Below are 15,755 nucleotides of genomic sequence, written 5' to 3'. Positions count from 1 at the left end.
CTACCCAATTCAATTCCCTACATGTATTGTACTCTCTCATTGAATCGAGATAGCTTAAACCTTTCTTAATCAAATGGAACCAACCAGTCAAGCCGTCCTCATGTTTACTTACTTATTTGTGCGTGGAGTGAGAAAGTAAAGAATGGTCATACCAGCAATTCTAAACAGCGACAAGAAAATATAGATAAATTGCTTTCAGCTTCTCACTCTAGTAAATGCTTATTGAGATCAGATCCCCATCGCCATGAATATAACCGGTTGAGATGGGTCTCTTTTTACTGCACCAGTTTTTTTCCTTCATGAACAAGTGGGTACCATCTCATTTATCATACCCAAAAGAGAAAAAAATCTAAGACCCATTTCAGGGTTTCATATTGTTTTCCAAATCTGATTTTAAGATTATAGGAAATACCCAAGTCAAAGTTGTAGCACAGTAAATCAATGGAGAACACTGCGCACCTTATATTTGGCATCCTTGGTTAGATTTTTCATTGTTTTTGGGAGTATGATATGATCTAACATTCAATTTTAGTCAAAGTTCACTATAAGTTATGATTTTAATTGTCTTTGAATTGCTGCAGGGAATATTTTTGGAGCTGCTCTCTTTCTGGCGCCAGTGTATGTCTTTTCATTTCAGTCACCAATATATATATTTTTCCTTTTCCCTATGAATATTGGGTATTTGAAGTATGACTCTAACAATTTCTTGCTATTTTATTAATGGGGCAGCGTTACATTCTATTATGTAATAAGGAGGGGATCCACAGAGGAGTTCTCTGGCATTCCATATGTGGTTTGTCTACTGAATTGCCTTCTCTACACTTGGTATGGAATGCCCTTCGTCTCAAATGACAACATTCTGGTCTCTCTTTGTGATGGTCTCGGAGTGTTTTTAGAAGCAATTTATGTGTGCCTCTACTTGCTTTATTCTCCTCCGAAAGATAGGGTAAGGAATGAATTCATATCAAGGTAATGAAAACTTGGAGAAATATGAGTGTAGATTCTAATGAGTATGTTTTTCAATGGAGATCTCAATGGGTATTTTGACTGATAGTTTTGTTTTTGCTGTATCAGAGAAAGATTCTGGTGATATTAATTACAGAGTTGATTGTGTTTGCAATTATAGCAGTGGTGTCCATAACTCTTCTTCATAGCACTAGACGGAAAATTCTTGTTGGAGTACTTGCTGCAGCATTGTCTGTATGCATGTATGGTGCTCCCCTCTCTATAATGGTGGGTCTTTTTCTTGCTTTGAATTAAGTGTCTACATCATTTTATTTTATCTGCATAGACATTTAAGAGAACGAAAATATAAGAAGTTAAGAATCCTGTAGTTGATTGGATACTACTTGTTTGTTTGTTATTTTAGAATCCGTCAAATATCTTCACAATCCTTCTTAGATAAAGTAAATATTCACTTAAAAAAATCTTCCTTGTTTATTTTCTCATCAAACTCTTAGTAATATATTATGTTTATTTCTAATATATATGTTATCTGAATAAGATAAATTTATGAATTTTCTATTATATGAGTATAATATGTGTTTTTATCAAGACTTTCCGTTTTAGACCTTATGAAATTGAGTTCATTCATAATTTTACCATGTTGTATTCATGTGGAGCAAATGGAATGTTAGTATGGATGTACCATCTTATCTATTATAAACATGTTTATGGTGAATCACTAAATAGAAACGGTTCAAAATCACATCTCTTTGTAAACTTTTGACTAAGTACCATAGGAGAAATACACTTATTTAGATAACAATAAGTGAGATCATGTCCAACTCATTTAAGCTATTTTCATTTTCAAGAAATTTTCTAAACCAGCTTCATAGTGGTTCCTTTTAAAGGGTGCTTTCTTTCTCTCCTTATTATGAATTCTCCTTTTAAAATGATTTATTATAATTGTTAGAGCCATGAGGAGAACAATCTATTTACTTGTTCTATTAGTATTTTACTTTTATTAATATACTTTAGAGAGAGAGAGAGAGATTCATCTTAGACATATCTACACCAATATATAGTATTAATATTTCACAAAACTTATACATGAATGATTTTCTGTAACTCACATGTTTTTTAATCCAAAACTTATTTCATGTTTGTTTTTCTCTTGTATAGTTTACTATCACAATAATGGACCATGGAGTTTGATTTGGAGCATTAATACACAAATATATATGTAGATGAATCCAAAAGCTTCCAATACTCATTCAATTTTTGTTCAAAGCTAAAATTTTAGCTACATGTTCTTATTTGTGTATGACTTGCTTTGCTTGCAGAAATTAGTCATCAAGACAAAGAGTGTTGAATACATGCCATTTTTCCTATCACTATTTGTGTTTCTATGCAGTTTATCTTGGTTCGTGTATGGAATTATTGGAAAAGATGCATTTGTGGCTGTGAGTTTCTCTCCCTCCCTCTCTCTAATGAAAGTTTGCTCAATAAATATGTTGTTAATATGATCTAATTTTATTTTTCTAAATGTAGGTTCCTAATGGATTAGGAACTTTACTGGGTGTGGCACAACTTGTATTATATGCAATATTCAAAGACTCCTCACCAACAAAAAGTAATTTTGAGGGCCATCTTGAGAATGCTTAAGTTAAGAACGAGTGTAGAATAGGCTTTCTAACATGTAAGATTAAATATATTTATGATATCTGAAGAATCTCATATTTTTTTGCTCGGTATTTAGTTTTCATAATGTAGAGTTAATGGTGGGTTTTAATATTATTGGTACCTTGATGATAGATTTTACGATATTGGACACTATCATAAGCCCAATTAATTTATATATTTTATTTTTCTTTAATTTTATTATCACTATCATATTTGTAGAGGTGCAAGATAACGGTTATATTTCCATTCTTTTTACTATGACATCCATTAAATATTCAAGTTACATGATAAGATTAAATATATCAAAATATTCAGTTCTTAGTTAAAACTTTGAATCTCTATAACTTAAGTAAGATTTGGTTATGGATAGCCACCCAAGATCATGAAATCTACGAAAAGCACAATGAAATGAGAAGATTAAATAAATACAATAAAGTATATTCCTATTAATAAGTTCAAACATCCAATCAATGAAAGAATCAAATATGCAAAGAAAGAGTGTGAAGAGGACCTTATATTGAAATTAGCCAGGCAATACTCCTATTTACACCAAAGACTCTAATACTCAAGGAAAATTTGGTTAAACAAGAATACACATATAATGTAATATTAAAATAAATATAACATGGAATGTCTCATTTTATTCTTCTCTATTATAATTTAATGATGACATTCTCTAATTAGTGACACCATGACAAGAAATATCTCATATAAGAGGGAACACGAGTTCAAGATGTCATTATTTTTATAGTGCCTATATTGCATTTGATTTATAGGAATTCAAGCCATAACCATAAAATCACTAAGGCCATTGGCCATCTCTTTCAAAGAATTTTTAAATTTTTTGATACAGATTCTTGATAGATATAATTGTTTTACCTTGTACATCCTAATTTACTTTTACACAATAGGAAAATGTAATTTATATTTCTTTATTATTTCTCTCACAATTCCACATGTGAATCTATACATATTGAATATAAGACATAATTGAAAACTATTGTTAACTTGTTAAGATCATTTACATTTTAATCCTACTTAGGTTTAATTGACATAAGTTTATACATTAAGCCTAATTAAGATATGTTGGTATAAGTTAGTTATTATATAAAGTTACTCTTGTAACTTATGATTTAATATTTATCATAGGATCAATTTTATTTATTTATTTATTATCTTAGATGGAATTCTTGAAGATAAACGATATCTCATTTTTTAATATGTTCTTTAGGAAATTTTCATATTGCATCATGGATATAAGTTTTTAGCAAGGGTATTTGTAACTACTTCAATACCTTGTATGCATAAGCAAAGTATATGTACTTTGTACGAATTTTATCATCTTAGTGTAGTTATTCAAATTTTCTGTGATAGCACCTCTTAGTGTTTCTTCTCTTTTCCTTGTGATGTATATTTGGTTTGTAGTCTATTCTATTGGTTGCCCCAATATGGTATCAAAAAAATCAATTATGCATCCTCTTCCTAACTATGAGTTTCTAGCAGTTTAGTTTTAGGTCTTGGTTGGGTGGGTGATAGTTCCAAAACATGTATTTTTATTTGGTTTGATATTGGAATTCATCCCTAACAAACCACATAATTTACCACCATTTGTCCATAATTAGTTATTCATTATTTACATTGTGATTTAAATTCCACATTGGCTATGTCAGAGTTATTTTTTACTTCTTATTTATCAACATCTTTATATTAATTATGAGAATTTGTACATTACACCATAATGCTCATGGTTTGCATCCTCTGTTTACTTTTTTTGGTCTTTCATAGTTTATGTTTATGAGTATGGTGAGAGTAGCATACAGAGCTACCACTTGAACTTTCCACCCTATCACCTCCTTTATGAATATTGATCTAGAAGAGTGATCCTTTTTCTTCTCATCTTCTAGCCACTAGGTCACATAGGTGACCAAACCCTAGCCCCTAGGATCTAAAGGGGTATGGGTCTATTTTGATCACTGTTAGGCTCTATATGATTTTTTTCTCAAATTTCCATTACTTGGGCATATGTTGTTAGTTTTTGGAAAATAAGGTATTATTAAACAAATGGTTTAATGCACTATCCAATTATTAGAAAAGTATTTTTTAGAATTTTTTATGGGTGTATTTTGTGGCATATTAAAGTTAGATGCCTGTTTTGGGCTCACAAACTTGTGAATTTTGACAAGTTAAAAATAATAATTCTTGTGACTCTTTCTATTGCAAGATTGGATGTCTTGTCATTTATGTCAACATGTTTCCTAATGTCTATTATGCATTATTGCTAGGAGAATAATATGTTCAAAGGTATGGAAAAGCATATGTGCACAATCATGGTATGTCAAGCTATGGACTGTAGAAATGAAAAGACAAAACATTAGGGTTAGTCAGCTTGACATAAAATGTTGAACAAGTTATCAATTTATACCAAAGAGTTGTAAGAATATAATCTATAGGAAATTGAATTTAGTTTCTAAACTACTATCCCTTTATAAAAACAAAATTAATTTAATTGTTGAATTTTTTTATTTCAATGCAGCGGTCCAATGTTTTTAGGAAAAATATAAGTAGGTGTATGTTTGACCACCTTAACCACAATCAAATGATGATATTTTTTTTCAAGATTGTAGATATGAGTGTACTTAGAATTATGTCTAGTTGTAACACACACCTTTTTTTAATCATTTTCCAAGTAAATAATTAATTATGAATTTATGCCATAACAATTTTTAGAATAAAAAATTCATGTTTGACTAGGTTTAACTAATTATAAAATTTGTAAAATTGTAGTATTTTTTCTCCTTGTAGTAGGGATAGCATAGGATGTGACACATTTTTGGATTTCAGAAAGGTTGTACCATTTGAAAATTATAATTGCTTTTCATTTAGTTTGTCAATCAAGAGTTTGGAGGTAACTCAATTAGAAAAATACATAATATTTACTTATTAAACTCATAATTTGACATAAATTATATTTATGGAAAGTTTCTCTCTTCTTGTTAAATCCCTGTCATTTTATCAAATTTGGGTGAAAAAATGTTGTGAGCATACTCAAAATCTAGAAACTAGAGGAACTAAGAAAAATCCAAACCCGAAATCCAAAGTAAATCCCAAAGAAAATTTGAATTGTGCTAGAGCTATCAAATACCAAAAATTATCGAGTATTTGATAGTTATCGGCTATACAATAAGTATCATATACCTGATATGTTAGTAATTATTTATAATTTCAATATACATACATACATATATGTTATTATATGAAATTGATACAGGAGCATCTTGGGTGTAAGAGCAATCTTACATCACCCAAAAAATATTTTCTTTTCTGTCGTTTCTATTTTAATAAGGACTAGTAGACAAGGTGGTTACTATTAATGGAAACTTGCTATTTTTAGTAAATTTTTCATATGAGCTCAGAATGTTCTCATTTTCTACAGGAAGGTTCATTTTAGATTTATAAGCCTATCATAAAAATCTCATTGCTCCAGTTTAAGTATTAGAGAAGTTATTGTGGATTTTCAGTGGAAAAAAATTGTAGAAAAATCTTCAAGCTCACCATTAGAGGCCTTAGAGTGCTCAGATGAGGTCCAAAAACTCGATAGAAGGGTGCTTGCGCCATTCCAAGCCTTTAGATCAAGAGCTCGTGTTTTCAAAAAGTGGTTATAATAGCCAATTGGAGCAGCGGTTCAAGAGTTATGGCCTTTAGAACTTGGGCTGCCAAAATTTCTAAAACAATTTATCAAAAAGATTTTTAGTCGACTCTATATGTATTGTTAGGGTCTGTCAACCCTAGGTATTAAGTTTGAGCATCTAGAACCTTCTCAACCAACACAAAATTTCCTATTTAAGAAAAACTTGAACATTATCTAGGACAACTCTGGGTGATAGTTCACAGCTTGTCTTGCAGATTACTATAATGAAGGCACTCATGTGGGTTAGCATATTATACTTGTGAGTTCTATAATTCCACATTTGTGGTGCAAATAAGAAGTCCATTTTTTTTCTCGCATTTGATATTGTTTCTTTATTTCTATTATGAGTTTATGGTATTAAGGGGAGTACCCTTCATCAAGTGGTATCAAAGTCTAGTTCTTAAGTGTGTGAATAGATCGCTGACTGTGAGGTAGTTTGCACTAGTACCATGGTTTGGGATGAGCATGTAGATAGATCTCTGATTGTGAGGTAGTTTGCACTAGGGTTTTAGCGGAAGCGAAAAAAAAAATCCTCCACAAAGAGAGCATGGCAGAAGAGTTGTAGGTGTTACACTTGAGGGTTTTCGAGCCCTCTAAAGACAAATGTAAGCATTCGAAGAAAAAATGCACAAAGGAATAAATCTTCTTGTAAGAGATGAAAGCAAGGATGAGGATGAAGTAGAAGAAAATGCCGAAGTAGAGGCAATTCTAAACCCAGAGGAAGAAAGGCTTTTTAGGGCCATCTCCAAGATTGGAAAAAGACCTAAGTTTGAAGTTCCCATATTTTTGGGAAATCTTAACCTAGAGGAGTTGATCGATTGGATCAATGAACTAGAGGAGTACTTTGAGTATAATGATATCGATGATCTTGATAGGGTCAACTTTATGAAGGAAAAACTAAAGGGACATGCAAAGATCTGGTGGCAAGAGGTTTAGTTGGAGTGAAATAGAAAGGGAAAGGAAAAAATCACCAGATGGCATTAGATGATAGCTAAACTAAAGAGACAATTTATTCTCATGGATTGTGAGCTTGATCTATTGAAGAAAATGCAAGGGATGAAGCAAGCAAAAAAATCTATTCAAGAGTATACTGAATAGTTCTACCAAGTTCTCATTAGAACTGACCATGTAGAAGTTGATAAGGAGAAAGTGGCTTGTTATCTTAATGGGTAAGGCCAAGTATTCAGGATGTGTTAAGTCTAGTTTGAATGAATAGTATTGAGGAGGCATACTAGTTTAACCTAAGAGTCGAGAAGAAGTTGAACAAGAAGTTTGACAAAAAGAACATCGGAAGAGGTCACAGTGTAAGATCTGGTGGATGATCTTATGGAGGCCATAATGGTGACTAGAAGAATAAGGATGAGGCTAGAAATAGAAGTCAGAACTAGAGGGGAAACAATTCCAATCATTTCCATGATAAAAATAATAGAGATCAGAGAGGAAGAGGCAAAGGACAAGGATTTGGAAGAGGAGGCTTCTGTGGGAAAATTTTCCACCATGAAGAAGAAGGGCATAGAGCATTTGAATGTACCCAATGCCAATGAAGGATAGATTGAAGAGCAGAAGGTTAGAATAGAATTGCACATGTTGATACTGTATTGCTTGGGTGTAAGATGACCATAAGGTCATGGTCAATGAGCAATGCTTCGTGAAGTTCAAGATTGGAAGCTACTAGGATGAGGTACTATGTGATATCATACCTATGGACATATGTCATATGTTGTTGAGTAGGCCATGGCAGTGTGATAGGAATGTTGTACATGATGGGTGAGCAAATACCTACACTCTGACCAAGGATGGAGTGAAGCATAAGTTGAAGCCATTGAAGGATAAAGAAGAAAAGGTATCTAGTAGTGCTAGAATATGTTTTATTGATGGAAAAAAGTTTCTCAAAGGTATGAAGCATGAGAATATGTGTTTTGCTATAATTCCTAAAGATAGTAAAGAAGTAGAGGAGGTACTTGCAAAAGTTGTAGATATGTTGGAAGAGTTTTTTGATATTGTACTAGATAATGTACCTAATGGATTGCCTCTAATGAGGAATATCAGTCACCAGATGGATTTGGTTCCAGGAGTTAGTTTTCCCAACAAGGTAGTGCATAGAATGACACCAAAAGAAAGTGAAGAGTTGAACAAGAAAGTTCACGAGTTGTTGCAGAAAGGGTTAATTTGAGAGAGTTTGAGTCCATGTGATGTTCTAGCTATATTAGCACCAAAGAAGAATGGAGAATGGAGGATGTCCACAAATTCTCACACTATCAATAAAATCAAAATCAAGTACAAATTTCCATTGCCAAGGATGGATGATATTATGGGTCCTATTTTAGTGGAGTTGATTATTTCACAAAGATAGATCTAAAGAGTAGGTACCATCATATTCGTATTAGAGAAGGTGATTAATGGAAGACTACTTTCAAGAAAAAAGAAGGATTATACAAGGGGTTAGTCATGCCTTTTGGGATAACCATTTCACTAAACACTTTCATGAGGCTTATGAATGAGGTATTGAAGGAGTTTATGGGTAAGTTTGTCATTGTTTACCTAGATGATATTTTGATCTTTAGTAAGACATTGGAGGAGCACTTGATCCATATTCACAAGGTGTTTGATAAGTTGAGGGAAGAAAAGTTTTTGATAAACCTAAAGTGTTGGAATTACAAGTAGGAAGAGTAAACTTTGGGGGGGAGGGGGGGGGGGGGGGTGTGGTGGTGGTGAATCAATAGTTTAAACTTAGATCCATAAAACTTTCACAATTCATCCATCATATGCATTCAATATGTAAATTGAAATAACATGTAAAGTATATGAAACTAAATCATGTAAATATGTAATCAATCACATACACAACACAAGATATGATTACCTAGAAACCCTCCAAGTGATAAGGTAAAATTAGGGAGGGGATGACACCCACATATCTTCACTACTACAGCAATAAAGTGTATCCAATTAAGCTTATAATGGTTTGACCATGAATCATGGTCCGCCCTATGAAAGGCCTACCTTGTTAAAGGCTTACAAAGACTGTTAAGTCTCACCTTGTTAAAGGATTTCAACACCCTGTTAGAAGTGTGCCTTATTAGAGGACTTCAACTTAAAATCAAGTAAGCACCCTGTTAAAAGATTTCATATAGCCTGTTAGGACTACTCTACTTAAGAGATTTGACTGAAATCACCTGTTAGAATGTCTCAACATAGATCCTACAACTGGCACTTGATTGCCTAATAATAGATCACCTCTACACAATGTCCAATTGATCCTTCATGATCAGATGTATCAATGTTGTATCCTTCTCTCTATCCTTTGTTATTCTTTAATTGATTTTGTAATTCATTCTCACTTCTAAGTCACCTTGAATTCTCTGCAAATTATCTTGTTCACTCTCCAATTTGATCAATCACCCATCCATACTATATAGAGTTTAGGGCTTTGTCCTCCTCAAGAAGACTTAGGTGGCTTAGGGATAGGGACGAATCTACAATTGAGATTTATCCATTTTTCCACTTAAACCTTCCCATTTTTTGATTGGATGCATGTAATTACATAGGGAATCCACATATAAATTCATCTTTATCTCCAAAAGATCATAATCTATCCTTAAGTCAACTTGAAAATGGTTTACATAGTTGCTTGTGCCATTACAAACAAGTATGTCAAAACTGTGTCACTTGGCATATGAAGTCACTGATACTTGACATGCACTAGTTTTTTGTTCTGACTCAGCACCTACATGGCTTGACATCCATTTTTTTACTCTGCTCTTGAATCACTTGACATGGCTCAAGACCTAAGTGACTCAACACATGAGTGAATCGATACTCATTGTAACTCAACATGGTCTAATATTTACATGTTGTACTCGAAATGTATCACTAGTTCAACATGAACTAAGTAAATGGTTTAAGTGTGTTGACACTCACTTGTCAAAATGAATTTGAGATCAACATGAAGAAGTGCAATTTTGTAAGGAGTTGTTGTACTTGGGATTTGTAGTCTTAGTAGAAGGTCTAAAAATTGACCTAGAGAAAGTGAAGGCTATCCTTGAATGGCCTACTCTGAGAAGTGCGATAAAGGTAAGATCTTTTCATGGACTAGCTAGTTTTTACAGAAAGTTCATAAGAGGTTTTAGCAGTATTTGTGGACCCTGGACTAAAACAATGAGAGGGGATAGGAAAGCATTTAAGTGAACTATAGGAGCAAATAAGAGTTTTACTCTATTGAAATAGAAAGTTACTAAGCATTCTATTTTAGCACTTCCTGATTTTAACAAGGTGTTTCAAGTAGACTATGATGCTAGTGGTACTATAATAGGAGGGATTTTGAGCCAAGATGGTAGAATTGTTGCTTATTTCAGTGAGAAGTTGAATGATGCAAAAAGAAAATGTTTTGTTTATGATCAGGAATTTTATGTTATAGTTCAAGCATTGAAGAAGTAGAGATACTATCTTCTTCCTAAGGAGTTTGTTTTGTATACTGATCATCAAGCTTTGCAATATTTGAATAGTTGAGAAAAATTGAACCAAAGGCATTTGAAGTGGGTTGAGTTTTTGCAGAGTTATACATTTGTTTTGAAACACAAGAGTGGGAAGTCTAACATAGTTGTAGATGTACTTAGTAGAAGAAAACTTTTGTTGATAAAAATGTAGATAGAGGTGGTTGGATTCAAGGAACTCAGTACTTTGTATCTAGGTGATCGAAATTTTGGTGAAGTGTTGAAGGCTTGTACAAAACCTGTTACACTTGACAAGACAAAGTGGTTGGATTTCATGATCTAGGATAGTATGTTGTTTAACGGAAGCTAGTTGTGCCTTCCTAGAAGTTTAATGAGAGAGAATATCATCAAAGAGAAGCATAGTGGAGGATTGGTTAGACATTTTGACAAAGATAAAACTATTTCTTTAGTTACTAAGAATTATTACTGGCCACAGTTGTAGTAAGATGTGAAGAAGTTTTTATAGAGTTGTAGAGTATGTCAAAAGAAAAAAGGAGTAAACTAGAATACAAGGCTGTATTGGCCATTACCTGCACCAGAGAAGCCATGGGAGGATGTCAACATGGATTTTGTTCTTGGATTACTGAGGACTCAATGTAGCTATGATTCTATTTTTGTGGTGGTTGATAGGTTTTCAAAGATGGCACTTTTTATTCCTTGCAAGAAGACTAGTGATGTTGTTCATGTGGTAGAGTTATTTTTCAGAGAAGTGGTGAGACTACATGGTCTGCCAAAGAGTATAGTTTTAGATCGAGATACCAAATTTGTTGGGTATTTTAGGCTTATCAAGATACCAAATTTGTTGGGTATTTCTAGCATACATTGTGGAGGAACTTGAAGATAGATTTGAAGTTTGTTCATCACATCATCCATAGGCTAATGGATAGATAGAAGTTGTAAATCACAGTTTGGGAAACTTGCTGAGATGCTTGGTTGGAGATAAACCAAAAGGATGGGATATGATTTTACCATAGGTAGAATTTGCATATAATAATTCTATAATTAGGAGTAATAGTAATTCACCATCCTAGATTGTATACTGGAGTAGTCCCAGAATTGCTTCTGAATTGAGGCAATTGGATAAAGGAGAGATAAGTAGTGTTGAAGCAAAAGAATTTGTTGAACATTTGAAGAACATCTAGGAGGAGGTGAGGAAGCACACTATAAAGATGAATACATAGTACAAGGCTAAGGTAGATGTGAAAAGGAGGTATAAGGAATTTTAGATTGGAGTTGAAGTCATGGTTCATTTTAGAAAGGAGCATTTTCCAGTGGGTACATATAATAAGCCGAAGATGAAGAAGTTTGGACCATGCAAGATAGTGAAAAGAAAATATTTTGGAAATTCCTATGAAGTGGAGTTACCTACTGAATTGAATATTTCACCAGTATTTAACATTTTAGGTTTGACAGAGTATTGTGAAGGAGGTGATGGAGATGAAGTTGTAGAAATGCAGTGGAGTATTCCAATAGCTAGTTTGGCTACAAAGGAGATTAAGGAGATATTGGACAGTCATGTTGGAAAAAGTACAAGGAACATAACTTATGAGGAATATCTATTCAAATGGAAAGGGAGACCAGTAGAGGATTCATCATGGCTAGCAAGGGAGGAGGTTAACCATCTTGGTTTTCCTCTGAACACCTGAGATGTGACAGGGTCACTTCTCAAATTACCTCGCATGCCTGATGCAAGAGTATCCTGGGTGTAAGCACAATCTTACATCACCCAAAAAATATTTTCTTTTCGATCTTTTCTATTTTAATAAGGACTAGTAGACAGGGTGGTCACTATTTATGGGAACTTGCTATTTTTAGTAAGTTTTTCATATGAACTTAGAATGTTCTCATTTTCTATAGGAAGGTTCATTTTATAGTTATAAGCCTACCATAAAAATTAGTATCCAAAAAGTTATTGTGAATTTTTGGTGGAAATAATTTGCAGAAAAATCTTCAGGCTCATTATTGGAGGCCTTAGAGTGCCCGGATTAGGAGCTGGAATTTTTGAAAAGTGGTTATAATAGCTGATCGTAGCAACAATTTGAGAGTTATGGCCTTTAGAAGTTGGGCTACCAAAATTTCTAAAATAATTTGTCAAAAATGTATTTAGCTGACTTTATATGTATTGTTAGGTTTTGTCAGCCCTAAGTATTAAGTTTGAGCATCTACAACCTTCCTGGGTGGCATAAAATTGCCTATTTTAGAAAAGCTTGAACATTGTCTAGGACAACTCTAGGTGATAGTTCGTAGCTTGTCTTGCAAATTACTGTAATGAAGGTGCCCATGTGGGTTAGCATATTATACTTGTAAATTCTATAATTTTACATTTGCGGCACAAATAAGAAGTCCATATTTTGTTCTCCCATTTGTTGTTGTTTTTTTGTTTCTGTTATGAGTTTATGGTATTAAGGGGAGTACCCTTCATTGAAAATATATATCATATATGTAATATTATATTATATGATTATCATGTTAAAAAAATTAAATATTTTATGATAGATTATATTATATTATCTAATACTATTTAAAATATATAGTATTTATTATAATTTAATGTATATTACATATTATTAATTTAGCAAAAATTTCTTAAACCTAATTTTATATATTCTAGAAATATAACTTAAACGTAATATTTTATACATATCATGACTTGGTTCTATGCAAGAAGTTGTGACAAAATTGATGGATGAGCATACTTGGAGCTCTTTCTTATTGCCAAGCTTTCACAATTAAGGTTTCTAATCTACCAATATTTTGTTACTAACATAGGGGATGAGAGAGTGAGAGAAAGAGAGAGAAAGAGAGAAGTGGTAAGATTAAGAGATAAAGAAAGAGTCTTAATGCATCCTATGACCCCTTATGACACATTAATGCATCTTATGGCCCATCATGAGCCATTAGAACCCCTTAGAAAGCCTAATAATGTATCTTAAGGGTCATACAGGTTCTTAAGGTGTTATAAGACACAATTATGTGTCGTAAGGTGTCTTAAGGGGTTCTATGATACATTAATGCATCTTATGACTCCTTAGGAAGACTAAGAATACAAATTAAGGGTCATAAAGACTCTTAAGGGTTTCTAAGAGCCAATAATCGATAATACAACCCCTTAAAATCTTAATACCTTTTAAGAAACCCTTATGTATACTATGACATATTAATGTTAGAAATAGGGATTACTAAAAGGGGGGATTGAGTGAATCAGTAATCTACAAACTTTAATTGGTAATTGGGTATTATTTCTTACTTTAAACCATGCATAACAAAGCAATAAAGTAATGCTAAACATGAACAGTAAAAATGCACAAAGATAACTCATAACACCATATTTTGGTAACTAGGGAAACCCTAGCCAAGGAAAAACCTTGGTGGGGATGATACCCAGTAGATAATATACTGATATATAAGTTCCTTGTTAGAGGATGGACCCTGTTAGGAGTCAATGAGAAATTTTAGTATAAGGAGTCCCTATTAGGAGACTTTGAATCCTTGTTAGCAGATTCCAACCTTGTTAGGAGTTATAGTACAGAGAATGCAAGATGATCCCACTGGCAAAACATGCACTTCTAATTACAAGAATATCTCACTGCCCAAACAAGTAATGAGATTTTAACTTCTTCCTTGATTGATCTTTGATCTTCAACTCGATCTCAGATCACAAAATAGTTTGTACAAAACTTTGCATATATCATTTTTATAGTAAGTTCACACATCACAACTTGCTCACACTTACACTTCTTATCACAAGATGTCCTTTGCATAAATACCATGCCTTTACACAAATTACTGCTGGGTCAACTAAGACCACAATCCATTTTTCCAACTTAGAGTAAACATCTAGGATGTCGGCCCTAATTGGAAAAGTAATTATTTTGTAAAAAAAATAATTCTTTCCTTTAATTTTGCTATCTTGTTTCACTAAAATATGATTATCTTTGTTCCATATAGTCCGTCTTGAATTCTAAGGTTATACACATCATCACCAACATGTATACTATCTTCATTTAAATTCACTAGTCATTATATGATGTCAACAACAAGTTATAAACAAAATAATTCACTGCTATATACCAAATTCCATACTCAGACAATTTTTTGATTACCAAAAGCTAAGTCTCTTTATTTTTGAGGTTTCCTATAAGCATGTGCATCATGTGTTACCATAAATGGAAACAATTACATATCTATATTAGCTAATTTTAAACATTCTCCCCCTTTGGCATTGATGGCAACAAAATAGGGAAAATTGGCTAAGTGACAAAAACTTAACACAACAAAAAATAAACAACACATTACATTACATCTATTACAATTTGTACATCTTTACATATGCTCCCCCTTACAATATGCTTTACATTATGTAATTCACCTTTTGAGAATTCTCTACAATAAGTATTTTCCAATTTTCTGCAACTACTCCCCCTTTGACATCAATGGAAAAGGTCAAAATGTCAGAAATTGTCCAAAATTGCTGTCCTTCCTTATGCTGATAAGATCTTCACGCAATCATCAAAGTTTTCCTTAAGATTATCCATACCCTTAATTCATGTCTCCTTGGTGGATTCAACTACGGTGAGAATCGCACATAGAGCATATGATGAAATCTCAATTGCATTAAGATCTAAATACAAAAAGTTAGAATATGTGTCCTTGGCCTTGAAACATTCCTCCAACTGTTTCCCAACAAAAGATACTTTTAGAGCAATAGACTCTCTGAAATTCGATATCCTCTTCAAAATTTGTTCCTTCTGAAGTTCTAGTTTCCTAATATCATAGTGAATATTGCTCACTTGTCCTTAAAAATCATCAACCTTACAAGATGGGTGCTAGATATGGCTGGATAGAGCCTCTAGCTCACTCATCTTTCCTTCTATTTGACTGTCAATGTCCTTAGTTAGTTTGTATGATAAATTAGACTTAATGTAGAATATTTTCCCATCCTATTGACA

At 32.9% G+C, this 15,755-nt stretch overlaps 1 protein-coding gene across 1 annotated transcript; it reads left to right on the top strand.

The window, feature by feature from the left end:
* Positions 1–213: 213 nt before the first annotated feature.
* LOC149531817 (bidirectional sugar transporter SWEET1-like) lies at positions 214–2,818 on the top strand. Its single transcript, XM_089810796.1, has 6 exons — positions 214–478; positions 582–618; positions 730–946; positions 1,075–1,233; positions 2,286–2,405; positions 2,494–2,818. The coding sequence occupies exons 1-6, from the start codon at positions 442–444 to the stop codon at positions 2,605–2,607; spliced, it is 684 nt and encodes a 227-aa protein (XP_089666922.1). The 5' UTR covers positions 214–441; the 3' UTR covers positions 2,608–2,818.
* The last annotated feature ends 12,937 nt before the right edge of the window (positions 2,819–15,755 follow it).

The sequence above is a fragment of the Cupressus sempervirens genome, chromosome 11 (assembly GCF_028749045.1).
Source record: "Cupressus sempervirens isolate cs-2001-9-10 chromosome 11, ASM2874904v1, whole genome shotgun sequence".
NCBI lineage: Eukaryota > Viridiplantae > Streptophyta > Pinopsida > Cupressales > Cupressaceae > Cupressus > Cupressus sempervirens.
This window is presented reverse-complemented; position numbering and strand designations above follow the sequence as displayed.

Bases quoted from the DNA above. Each gene is read 5' to 3' on its own strand.
- LOC149531817 (XM_089810796.1), top strand. From the start codon at position 442: ATGGAGAACACTGCGCACCTTATATTTGGCATCCTTG. The intron at 479-581 runs GTTAGATTTTTC...GAATTGCTGCAG, and splicing joins CCTTATATTTGGCATCCTTG to GGAATATTTTTGGAGCTGCT. The intron at 947-1,074 runs GTAAGGAATGAA...TTGCTGTATCAG, and splicing joins ATTCTCCTCCGAAAGATAGG to AGAAAGATTCTGGTGATATT.